This window comes from Oculina patagonica, chromosome 6 (assembly GCF_052425735.1).
Source record: "Oculina patagonica isolate OP01 chromosome 6, crgOcupat, whole genome shotgun sequence".
In the NCBI taxonomy this organism is placed as follows: Eukaryota; Metazoa; Cnidaria; class Anthozoa; order Scleractinia; family Oculinidae; genus Oculina; species Oculina patagonica.
In genome coordinates this window covers 3,513,395-3,526,411 of record NC_135763.1, presented here as the reverse complement: position 1 = coordinate 3,526,411, position 13,017 = coordinate 3,513,395, and the positions used below count along the sequence as shown (strand labels likewise).

Genomic DNA, 13,017 nt, shown 5'->3' with positions numbered 1-13,017 from the left:
TTCTCTTGTATAAAAGTTTTTTTGTTTCCTATATTTTGTGGAGTTTGAAACTGGTCGACACCAAAACTGGAGGGCAGTAAAAATATAAACAGAAAACCTTACTGAAACGTTAAAAAATTGAAATCAAAATTCACGCTAAACCTGGATTTGCTTAATCGTGTCTTGAACAACCTGGCCCAGTCAATAGTGTCAATGGGTACCGGTGGTGACATTTAAATTTCGCGAATTTGTGAAAAAAAATTTTGGAATTAATCGGCGACTGTCTTTTTTCAGGACGTCAAATTTTCACGGTTTGAAGTCATCGTATTAAACGCGAAAATTTACGTCGCGATAATTTCGTTTCGTAATAAGGTATTGTGTGTTTCAGTTTCTGGTGAAGAACCAAGTCCAAAGTTCACTGAAAGACAAACATCCATGCTAGGAACAGGACCTGATTATGAAGCTAGTGGAAGCACAAGAGATATTCATGAACTGCAGGCTGCGCTTCAAGCTGCTCAACTAACTGCTACTGGTACAGGCACCAAATACTCAGGTACTCACAAGGATAGTCACCTTTAGGTCTGTTTTAAACCATGGCTTGGTGCATTACTTTCTATATTAGAGTTGTAAAAGTGGGTTTGATTTCCATGAAAATAAACATGCTCGAAAAGCTTATTTTCGTATGAACGTTTTTTGGGGGTGTTTTTTTAACGGGTGAATTGCTTTCATGGTATGCTATATAAGTTTATTTTATTACGTTTTGCCAAATACTCGCTATGAAACTTTATGTTTGCAAAGAAATTACTTCTATGGATCATTATGACAAAACCATAGCTTCACTGCAACTAATGTGTCTCCCGGGTGTTATAATTTTAAGTTACAAGCAAACAAGATTAACTTTGAAAACTGTTCAGCCCAAAAGTATTTCACGGCAAAAACCCGAATGGCAATCCGTTTCTTTTGTATTTGTTGTGTTATTGAAATGTTCCTTTACTGTTTAAAGAGGTTATTTTTATATTTCAACGAACTTGATGGTCATTTCCCATGCCTAAATTTAGCTAAAATCCGTGACACAGTCTCTTAAAGGCGTCGTCGATTTATCCTAAATATATATTTTTTACAGGTAATTTCGAGCTCCCTCCTACTGCTGCAGTCATTCAAGGAATGGATTAGTCACGTGACGGACAGATTGTCATCGAGAAAAACGAGCAAGGTGAAACACGTGCTCGGGGGTTTGATCTTCAACCTGTTATTGTGACTGATGACTTGAGTGCCACTAATGACAGTGTTACCATGGAAACCAGGCAAGGGAAGCTCAGTTCATTTGTCTCAGAAAACGACGAAAGAGGATTTGGGTTGAAGCCTGTAGGATCCTTGCCGACTGACAGTCAGGAGATTGGCTTGAGGGTTGAGTCTTCTGTTGATGACACACACAGAAGACTTGCATCAGGTAGGTTGGAATCTCGAGGACTTGATTTGACGCCAGCTGTAGCATCGCACACCGAGGGTCGAGGATTTGACCTGCAACCAGCTGGTGATGTCGCTGGCTTCAGTCTGCAGCCAGTAGCAGAGGCGAGAGGCTTGGACCTGAGGCCTGCTGTCGATAGCTCGCCCGGGATCACGGAGGGTGAGCAAGGGTATGATGTGCAGCCAGCTGTGGAAAGGCACGGTTTTAGCCTGCAGCCTGTTGCTAACTTACTGCAAGCTGACAAGGAGGAAGCAGAGGAAGACGACGAAGATGAAGACACACCTCCCCCGGAAAGTTTACAGAGTATTAAGAGTATAGCACGTGCAAGGAAGAGTGCCGGGAGGGAGAGCGTTAAGAAAAGCACTGAGGCAAGTGTCACGGCTAAGAAAACGTCAAAGAATAGCAAAGAAAAACCTGGCAAAAAAGCCACAGCTGGAGAGAAGCCACAACAAAAGAAGGAAAAGGGAAAAGTGCCGGGCAGTTCAGTAGAGCGAAGTAAACTGTTTAAACCTTCTCCATCATCTGGACCATCCTGGTCACCAACGCCCACCATGAGAGGAAGCAAAGCGAAGGTGTGTTCGGGCAAGAGACAAAATAACGATTATCTTATGTGCGAGGGGCAGGGGGATAGCAGCTACTTTAATAGCTGACACGGGATCCATAGGTCCAGGGTTTGTGCCTTGGCCACTGATATCGTGTAGTGTTCTTAGGCCAGACAGTTTACTCTCACGGTGTCTCTCTCCACTCAGAGTATAAATGGGTTCTGGGAAATTGTTGAGGCAACCTGGCAAAAAAAGAGATTGATAATCTGCAATTTGCTAGACCCTATCCAAGGGGGATAGCTATGCTACTAGTCGCTTCATAGCATGGAGTTAAGCGCCGTTACTGAACAGCTACTAGGCTCAGAGACAGACGTTTCAAACGTTATATTAATAATATATTCTAGGTACACCCTAAAGCAAGCCAAAATGGAAATGTGGTGGGGGACGGGGGTAAATATACACAGTTACCGTATTTTCTCGATTAAACGCCGGGTCACAAAGGTTGAGTTGGAAATAGGCCCCTCGGGTACTTGAGGTATAATAAGCTGTAGGTATATTAGCCAGATACAATTTTGTCAAAAATAATTAATAAAAACCGTTGTTAATGAAAACCGGGCAGGAATAAACTGCACGGGTCAAATAAACGCCGGGTCAAATAAACGCCTACCACGCTAAGTTTGAAATAAACGCCGGGACGTTTAATAGAGAAAATACGGTATGCTATACAAAAAAAGAAATTATGACAAGAATCCCATAACAACCACAAAGCTTTTCTCAAGGAGAGAGAGAGTTAGTGTCCAGGACTTTTCACTGTGTTTTCTTATCTTTTATCGTTTTATTCATTTCCTTAATTCTTTTTCTCTAGACTAAGAAATCGTTCGGTGCTAGTAAAAAGCTTCATCTTGAAAGCCCTGCTCTTCCAAAAACGACTGACACAAGTCCTTCGGCCAAGCAACTTGCCGCGTCTGTGGAATCATTCGCAAACTACTTAAAACACTTTGTTCGTCCGGAAGAAACCGAGCCACCGCCGGCGAGATGGTCCGACGACGAGCCGGCAAAATCGGTTTCCCGAACATCCTTCCGAAGACCCTCCGACGAGCACCGACTGTCTCGCGAACGAGCTTTGCAGGCCGAGGTAGAGAATTGGCAGCTTGCCTGGAAGGACGAGAAAAAAAGAAACGACAAATTGATTGCTGATGTGGCGTCTCGTGAGAAAGAATGGTCTAGGCGGGAGGAGAAGTGTCGTCTTGAGTATGAATGTCAGATCCACGAGCTTAAACAAGAACTGTTCGTCGTGCAGGCGAAACTAAATGAGACTGAGATAGAAGCTGACACACGGAAAAGAGTAGCGGCAGGAGGGAACCTTGAGGTGAGATTTAGATTCTAATTCTTATTAATAATAATAATAATAATGATGATGATGATAATGATGATGACGATGATGATGATGATGCATTTTTATAGCGCTCTTTCTTAGAAATCTAAAGCGCTCTACAATCTTAAAAAAAGTTATCTAGAATAGTCACTTAAAAATAACATTTAGTCTAAATAATCTTATAGTCTAAATAATCTTATTATAGTCTAAATAATCTTATAGCTAAAAAAATACATTAAATTATATTAAAAATAAATCTCATCAAAAATGAGTTTACATCAAAAATTAGCTCTACATTAAAAAAAGGCCAGTTTAAGACGGAATCCGCCAGGACGTAGACTATTAATTGGACAAAGTTTTGTACCAAAGTTATTTACATCTTATTGCAAAATTCTTTGTCAAAAAAAATCATTTTTAACAACACCAAACATCGAAAACCAATATCGTTTCACTGGAATCTACTGAATCGCTTAAAAGGCGATTTTACAAAATAGCTACACGTGAGATTTTACTTTTAGTTTATATGGTTCTTGTGAACTTTAAAATTGATTTTCTAATAAGGCTCTGATAAGAAATTGTTGTTGGTGTTAGTTATCACGGAGAATTACTTACATCTTTAGCTTTTGAAAAGGGTAGAAAATAGCGCAATAGGATTTAAATTATTCTGGTACTCGATTTTTTGTCCAACTAAAATTATTATTACTCGATTTCCTGATGGGAGGCGCGGTGGCCTAGTGGTTAGTTCGTCGGACACCGGATCGAGCGGTCCGAGTTCGAGCCCCGGCCGGGGTCACTTGTGTTGTGTTCTTGGGCAAGACACTCAAAGTGCCTCTCTCCACCCAGGTGTATACATGTAAATGGGAACCGGTGACATAATGCTGGGAGGCAACCCTGCAATTGACTAGCATCCCATTTAGGGGGAGTAGAAATATTCCTAGCCGCTTAATACTACGGAAACCGGGATACGCTCCGGCAGTATGGGCCGCTTGGCTCGTAGCTTCTCCTTTTCCCCTCGATTTCCTGATAAATTACGTACAGAAGTTGGTGGTACATCTAGATCAATATCCCTTTATTGATGATTTTCTTTCTTCTCATCTCCCGTCGGTTTGTATTGTATTGATGTTGTAAGGAGAGAAAAGATGTTGATCACTCGTGTGGTTCCTCTCTTAGGGTGCATCTGAAGAGGATCTGAAGAGGCTGGAGAAAGAAGTTCGTGAGCAGGAGCAGCTGTTAACAGGATATCAACAAGAAAATGAGCGACTTTATAAAGAACTGAAACAAATGCAGGCCAAGGAAAAAGCTAACGAGGCCAGAATGTTCAGTGAGAACCAGAAGCTAGGTAAAGAGTCGGTTTTATACTTCTTTGAATGTGTTCTTTTTCTTTCAATCTCTCGCGGCCCCTATGAAACAAATAAATGAACGAACGAACGAACGAACGAACGAACGAGCGAGCGAGCGAGCGAACGAGCGAACGAGCGAACGAGCGAACGAACGAACGAACGAACGAACGAACGAGCGAACGAACGAACGAACGAACGAACGAACGAACGAACGAACGAACAAACAAAAGAACAAACGAACGAATGAAAGAATGAATAAAGTATTTTGTTTATTTATTTTTACTTTTTTGAATGCGTTCTATTACTTTTAATCTCCCGCGGCCCCTTTCAAATAAATAATGAATGAACGAACGAACGAGCGAGCAAACGAGCGAACGAACGAACGAACGAACAAACGAAAGAAAAAACGAACGAATGAACGAATGAATGAAGTATTTTGTTTATTTATTTTTACTTCTTTGAATGCGTTATTTTTCTTTAAATCTCGCAGGGCGCCTATGGCAAATAAAGTTGTGTTCTATTTATTTTGACCAACTGTTTCGGTCTACATTCACTGGTTTTGGTTAACGTTTTTCAACAGACCGCATCTCTGAACGTTGTAAAGATTGATTAATATTGAACAAACCTTTTTGCCTGTTTAAACCGAGCTTGGTACCCAAAAATAAACAAACATATTAAAGCACAGAAACTGTAAACGAGCGTCTTTGGCCGCGGATGGCTCGGATGGAAATGGATTGCATTTTGAAATATTAAGGCTTAACTTTTAAAGTTTTTTCCGCGCGTCTTTAAAAAATCGCTATTTATAGCCGTAGCTTGATTTCTATCCGGTTATATCTTCCTTTTAACGTTCAAAGATAACGTTCTTCATGGGTTAAGTTGCCTACCACTAATTTCAGAGCAGTTTAGACCAAAAAATCTGCGAAATTTCCGTGACGTAGCTCCTTTAAATACTAACAAACAAAGAAATAAGCAAACAAGCAAACAAACAAAAAACGAAACGAACAAACGAACGAACAAGTAGACAGATAGACATACAGACGGACGGACAACCTGGTTGGTTCGAAGGGAACGAGGCCTCATATATTTACCAGTACATAACTGTTAATACTGCCCATTCCCTGACATCAAGATTTTTTCTTCTTCACAGCATCTGAACTAGCCAACTTGAAAGAAAACATCGAGCGACGAGAAAGCGGGGGGCCTAGGCCAGAGTTGTCAGGTCCAGGATCTGCCGCACTAGGTGCAGATAAAATCTCTCAACTGACGGCCGAGATGAGATCGCTGCGGAGGAGAGTGAGCGAAGTGCAGGATGAGGCTGATGAGCTGAGAAGAGCAAAGCAAGAGCTTGAGACACGCGTCAGAGGAGTGGAGAATGAAAGAGATGCTGCAGTCAAGCAAAACAGCCAAGTTTTAGGCAAGTAATATATCAGACAACAGAATGGGTCTTTAAAGTTGTGGTTTAAAGGCGTGCATGTGGGAAAAAGCAGGAAGCCATGAAATTTAAAAATGTTGTGAAGACGAAGTGGCCGAGTGGTTTAGGGCACTGTGATAGTTTTGATTTTAAATCTGGAGGCTCCTGGTTCAACCCTCTACCCTGCCACGCCTGGATTTGTTCTCGGTAGTGCGAGTTCAATTCCTCTGTCACACACTGCTAACTGATCAGCCTTCCTTGGAGGTTTAAACATGTTTCTCTTCTATTTGCAATAGTTGCTTTTTTACGGTATCTTCGACAAGCACAGCAGTGTTAAATAAATTTACACTTGAATAAAGTCTCCGGACCTGACCGAAACGTTCCAATTTCACGAACCGAAGGAGACATGTAGACCTGCCAAGCTAATTTTTTTTCTACCATAGAACTATATTTGGAAACTTCAAGGAATTGTGTTGTCAAGTTTCTGTTTAAACTATGTCTAGATCGGAGACGCACCCTGCTCAACCCTACTCAGATGGTTGTTTTTGTGCGCTTTTTATAAAACAGTTTTTAACTTTTTGATTGCTCGTAGGCTCAAACACCAGAGAAACCGCAGAACTTGAAAGTCGACACGCGGCCGAGGTGGAGCGCTTGCGCACAAAGCTCAAATGGTATGCTGAAACCCAGACCCTGCTCGACCGTGATGCTCTGACACTCAAAAAGAAAGAGGAAGAGATAAGTGAGCTTAAAGAGACAGTAGCTCGGTTACAGGCCCAGCACGGCCAGACAGTGGTTGAGAAAAAACAGAGGGGAGTGGAGAGAGCGACCGATGCAAAGAGGATACAGGATCTTGAGAGACAGGTAAAGAAACGCTTCGTGCAAACGTTTTGCTAAACGCTTAAAGGGGCTAGGTAACGGTGTTTTACGTAATTCTACTTATTTTCGTTAATTAAGAGCTCTTTTCGCTTTAAATTGGCAGAGCAAAAGTCTTTTATTGGCAAAATCACGGCCACATTACAAACAACGATGATTTTCGCTCATTGTAAATGACATACAAATTGAGATAAACTTGAAAAACTTCGGGCCGACGTTTTCCAAGTTTACCCGAACGCAATCCGTTTTAATCTTCTCTAATTTTGCCCTTTCATGCCCCTTTTTGGCCTTTCTGTGTTTCTTCTGAGTTCTTTTACAGTTAAAGGCCGTTATTGTGATATTTTAGTTAATTCTATGACCAGTTGGTCGGTGCCGAAATTGCCTAAAATTGCATGACATAGCCCCATTAATAAAAACGTTTTGATTTGTTTATTTTCTTGACATGTTTGTGATGTATTTATCTTGGCTCTGCTTCTTATTGATCTAGAAGATCTGGAAGGAGGGGTCTTTAAATTAATCGTGTAGTTGTTGCTCTTTGATTCGCTGAGAATTGTAGAAAACCAATCAGAGAGTGTCAAAGACTGTCGTCGCCGTTCACTGCAAGCTTTACTCAGACCGAGGGTTCTCTGATCTTCTTTACAGGTCCGTGAAATGGAAGAGATCATTAAACGGCGGTACCCAAACTCCTTGCCTGCTCTCATCTACGCGGCTGCCTCGACACCAGGCCAAGCGCAGGCTGTGACGACCGAATCACCCCGTAAACAGTCTCCGACTTATGCATTCCTCGAGAACCGAATGAAGAAACTGGAAACTGAGCTCGAGGATAAAGACGAGGAAGCCAGTAAGAGAATACGTTGCATAGAACAAAAATACAATGCATTGAGGCTGGAGTACGAGGATAGGATAAAAGACTTAGAAAAAGATTTACAGAGCGCGAATGAACGGTATGAAAAGGCGTCTCGATCAAATACACGAGCTAAAGTCTTTGAGGAGGAACTGCAAAGAGCACGTGAAGCGAATGATGAAAGAGTTCAACAACTTCAGACTGAAATTGAAGTTCTTCAGGACGCTTTATCTAAAGCGACAGCACAAGACACTTCAGGCGGAAAGGCCAGCCGTAGGAGACGACTTGAGCTTGAAAAACTACCAAGTGACGATTTAACTAGCGTAGTTCAACCTCTCAAGGAAAAACTCGAAAACAAGGAATTAGAATTGGAGGATTTGAGGCAGACATGCCTCAAATCATTTTTGAAATCCTGTTGAAACCCTAATTTTCCAGGCTTTTTGCAATTTCTTAAAAAGGAACACAGAACTGAGAAAAAATTTTTTACTTGAAAATATATCTTGCTTGTTATAAAATCGTTAATGTAGATAAATGTGTTTAAACTATTTTTTAAAATTGCTTGTTCCAAATCGTTTCCTACTTTATGTTAGGTTCGCGAGGAGTCTCTCCAGCAGCAAGTGGATCAACTTCAGGCGGATCTAAGACGCGCTAAACAGATGTTCACACCAGAAATGAACCACTTCGACTCACTGGAGACTAAAATAACTGCTCTTGAACAAAGACACTCTCAAAGAGAAGTAGACTTACAAAGGATTATAGAAAAAACGCATCTCACTGCAAAGATTGAGAAAGACGAAACAGAAGCAAGATGGCGGCAAGTCGTTCGACAGAAAAATCGAGAGATTGATAAATTTCGATGTGAACTGGACGCTATACTTGAGGTGCTAAGTGAACTGAAACGCCAGGGTGTGGTCATACCCTTGCAGAATGGAGGGGGGTTTGCGCCGTAAGAAATTCCTCTTTGATTGTAAAATGTCTGCACCCTTTCTTGGTCAAAACACAAACCAGAGTCAAATCTCAAGTCACCTAATATGATCCAGAGGGTGACCACCTGAACAAAAGCTATTGAACAAACATGAGGTTTTGTTTACTATGCCGTACAATGTGACTTCAACATCTAAGTCTGTGGATGAAACCCGAGTTAAGTAAAAGTATCGAGCCATTCCTATGACACTAACAAACCATTCCTGTCGTGTACTCTATTTATGGTTCAGGTTACCGTTATTTATTGATATCAGTTCAGAGTCGCTCACTACCATTCGTGTTTCACGGTGTAGAATTTTTGAAGAAATATTTCGAACACGAGAAAGGTGGTTAGCTTAAGTTTGTTTACAGATCGAACATCAAGAAGAGGGTTGTGTCTAGTTTGAGAATCATCCAACAGTGGCAGCCGACTGGCAACCTCGTTCCCAGGGTCTACTTCGCTTTCAAGATGGCGGCTGGACGCGGAGTGCCAGAGTCTTCTCACGACGAGCCGCCATTTTGAAAACTCGTCTTTGAGAAGACCCTGGGGACGAGGTAGCAGCAGTGGAATACCAAGAAGGGGAAATTTAGAAAAGCGATTCCAAAGGTATCCCTTACAGAGTTTAGCGCTGTTGCCTTCAACCTCTCATGAGACAATTTTTCGAATAAATAAAAAAATAAAATAAATAAATCACTGTATTTAAGTGTTAATGCATTTTACACTGAAAATAATTAAACAAATTTGAACCCGGGATCAGCGCCCTTACCACTAGGCCACGCTGTCCTCGAAGCATGATCGTCGGCACGTGCCAATTTCCATATATAACTCGAGGCGCAGGAAAATAAAGCAAAAGAAATCAAATCGACGTTTATAAGAGACGAATCAATTATTATTTTTTCCCTTAGCCTCGAAGCCAAGTTGGAATTTTGATTTATCGAAATTAGCCTATTGTCCTTCGCTCACGAGATGACGAACCATCAGCGTTATAGCTATATTTGTCTTGTCTCTTAATGTTAAGTCTAGCAACGTCGGTTTTATAAAACCATTGCGAGAGATCAAATATTACAAATCAAAATGGGTTTAGCTGCAACTTGACAACTTTTTTTTTCTTAGTCGCAGGTGTCCACAATTAGTAGAGGGTACTTTTTCCTTCAGCTAAACATTTTTAGACACGGAAATAAAGTTTTTTATTTTTTATTTTATTTTATACGGCTTAGAGTTAGTGGAAACAAGCTTCGTGCGCTAAGATTTCTGGGATGGTTAGATAGGCGGTTTGTTTTGGGCGAAATTTTCTTCCAGAACAAAATGCCAAAGCCAGTGAAATGTGTTTTTTGGCTGCGCTTACAACGCTGCAACGTACCTGACCCACGTTATTGGATTCCAAACAATGAAGATCTCAAAGCCTGAATAAAAATGACAAGTTTTCTGGATCTTTTATCAATGACGCCATTTTGTACTTGACCGCACCAACCAGAAGCGCTCAGTTACCTAACCGAGGCTTTGAAGTGACTCGCCTCAGAAACAAATCATGTGACAAATGTTTTGCTAAAAACTTTTAATTATCGAGCTCAATTTTAACATCAGTCCCAAGCCAAAGAAACAAAACACTGGATCGTTGGGACTTTTTCGGCATCGTGAAAGGAAAACACACGATACAAATTAGACAGTTTTTAGAATGTCGCGGGAATTTACCATCCCTGACGAGTTTTTCGTTTGTTTTTTTCTTTGGCTTCGGCTTCCAAATTGGTTTATCACTGTCATCTTCAGCGACTGATGTCTGAGCAGATTGCTGCATTTCACCTCGTTGTGTAACTCGTCTAGTTCTGCGGACTATCAAGGGTTTCCTGTTAAACCGGAAAATAATTACTATAAAGATTATAAAGCGACATAGAGCAGTTTTCAATTGAGTGTCGTAAAACCAAAACCAAAGTAATTACTCTGGCCAATCACAAAGGACACAGACAATCCAGTGAACCAATCAAAATTCGAAGCAAATACATGTAGCTGGCAGAAAGCGCGGGAAAACGTTCGCGAGCGAGTCACGATTGGTTTTGGTTTTACTTCTGATTGGCTGAGAAAGTGGCGCGAGATTTTTAAGCCAATCACTAAGCGTAGTAATGCAAAACCAAAGCAAACGCAATTTACTTTCGACACTCAAGTGAAAACCGCTCTATAAAGTACTGTTAAGCAAAATTTCTTGATAGCAGTACACGTGGTGGTGTTGGGGGAGGGGACGGGGAGATTGCCCCACTGTTCTTTCAAGATGGTGGCTGAGGCCCAGCCGCTATATTGAAAGCGAAGAAGACCCTGGGGACGAGGTTAAAGCTGTTAAGGCTGGTTCCGCCTAAAGGAGGGCATGGTATTTTTGGTTAGCTTCCTTTACTATTTATTTACTAAAGGCAGCCGCACCGCGCTATGGAAAAACATAATGCGAACTGACGTGTGAAGGACCCAACGGATTGACGGAAGCCGATCCGGATAAAGTCGTCCGGCATTGCACAACAAGTCAGCTAACGCAAGGAGTCGGGGGTAGGGGGAGAAGGGGAAGAGGACTCCCATATGAAAGGGATAGAGCTGTTCGTCGGAAAATTCGAAATAGACCCCTGCGAGTGGCTCAAGGAAAACTTGAGCTGAACCAGTGTTTACAGCTTGAACCTCGTTCCCAGGGTCTTCTCGGCCGCAGCCGCCCCCTCCCTCCCCCTAAAAAATGGTCCGTCCCTAAAATAAGAAAACGTTTAAAACGACTCTGGTTTAAAATAAGATTTAGATGTTAGGCGTAAGCGGCCGCCGCCGTGAGAGAGTCTTGAATAAGCTCCCGCAATTCCTGCTCACCTTCTTCGTCGTAAGTAAGCCACACCATGGCGATACAAGCGGTAAATTGAACGAGTGAAAGCATGGACAGCCAAGGCAAAGATAAACAGGTGAAACAGGTCCAACCAGGTCCAATTCTGCACTCGGTACTGCAGGTTTGTCAGTTGATCTAACAAAATATAAACGGACAAAGAAACAGGCAAGCATGAAATTATAAGGAAATACAGTGGCGTTTTCTATTTAACTGGAGTGTTACAACGGTTCACGGTTGCTCAAAGCACGATTAAACTAATATAGGATTAGCATGAATTTTGATTTCAGTTATAACTTTTCAGTAGTGTTTGTCTTTTAGTTTTTATTTTAGCAAAATGTTAAAATTGCACTTAACATTTCTAGTAAAAATCACTTTTATTACACTGGAAAAATTAAAACCTCGCTTAACTTTTTATCCCGGCTTAGCCTTAATTAATCGAGTTTCTGAGTTTCGAACAACTTCGTCTTGTACAATATGCCTTGCAAACTGGTTGCAAAAGGATTGAGGCAGACAGACAGACAGACAGTGTCTTTTAGGTATTTGAATATATGATCTGAAATGTAATATTCCAAACTCATCTCTGCGCACTATTGTTAGGTTTAAGTTTTAAATATAATTTACACAGTTCACTTACTTTCCATAAATTTGTAATAACCGTTGAAGGTTAATCCTGACATTATGAAACTACCATTCGAACATGAAAGAACAAGCTCACTGTACTCTCTTTAATTCCAACTTTACTCCTGAAGTTTCATCTCCCAGACAGATCGAGCCTATCATTTAAAATGAAAAACAAATCTAATAAGTGAAAAACTCGCGACACACTTTCAACCTAAATAGCCCACACGATATGGGACTTCGTACGTACCTGTCCACAGATATTCGCGTGGTAAGATCCGCAAACCGTTTACTTCATTCAGCGTATTGAGGCAGGCTTGAATTAGAAGCTGTCAGCACAATACACCAAAGGTGATTATCCTCCTCTTCAAACAAACTTTGACGTTACAATGGCTTTTTAGCCATGAGCTCGCGCTGTGACGTTCTCGCCGACGCTTTGTTTCACGCGCGCGCGGGTTTGTTTTCCTTTTTTTCTGAACTCTCTGACAGTCCTCAGTTCGGGGAGTGCTGAGCTACAATGGGTTGCAAAAGTAGTTGAGACAGTTGGCTGAAATGAGTTCTAATTCCAATATTTTAATTATTTCCACTTCAAATCCGGTGTAGATTACGATCCCTCCCCCCCCCCCCCCTCCCCCTTTTCAATGTATGCAGAAACGAAGCAAGTCTTGCAATTTGGAGATAGCAAATACAACATTGTTTCGGGGGGAGTGGGGCGGTGAGTTATTTTCTCTTGCATAAGTATAAGGAAAAGAAAAACG

The 13,017-nt window shown here is 41.4% G+C and overlaps 1 protein-coding gene and 1 pseudogene across 2 annotated transcripts; one reads left to right on the top strand and one right to left on the bottom strand.

Moving 5' to 3' along the window:
* The first annotated feature begins 267 nt into the window (after nucleotides 1–267).
* On the top strand, nucleotides 268–8,251 carry LOC144656537 (centrosomal protein of 162 kDa-like; annotated as a pseudogene). Its single transcript, XR_013571318.1, has 7 exons — nucleotides 268–532; nucleotides 1,103–2,019; nucleotides 2,855–3,358; nucleotides 4,535–4,703; nucleotides 5,852–6,118; nucleotides 6,708–6,976; nucleotides 7,631–8,251. The product of XR_013571318.1 is annotated as a centrosomal protein of 162 kDa-like (transcript).
* Nucleotides 8,252–10,351: 2,100 nt separating this feature from the next.
* Nucleotides 10,352–12,588, bottom strand: LOC144656536 (uncharacterized). Its single transcript, XM_078516759.1, has 4 exons — nucleotides 12,510–12,588; nucleotides 12,276–12,414; nucleotides 11,629–11,776; nucleotides 10,352–10,640 (listed from the first exon to the last, which is right to left on the bottom strand). Exons 2-4 carry the CDS (start codon nucleotides 12,316–12,318, stop codon nucleotides 10,352–10,354), a joined length of 480 nt encoding a protein of 159 aa, XP_078372885.1. The 5' UTR covers nucleotides 12,319–12,414; nucleotides 12,510–12,588.
* Nucleotides 12,589–13,017: the final 429 nt, after the last annotated feature.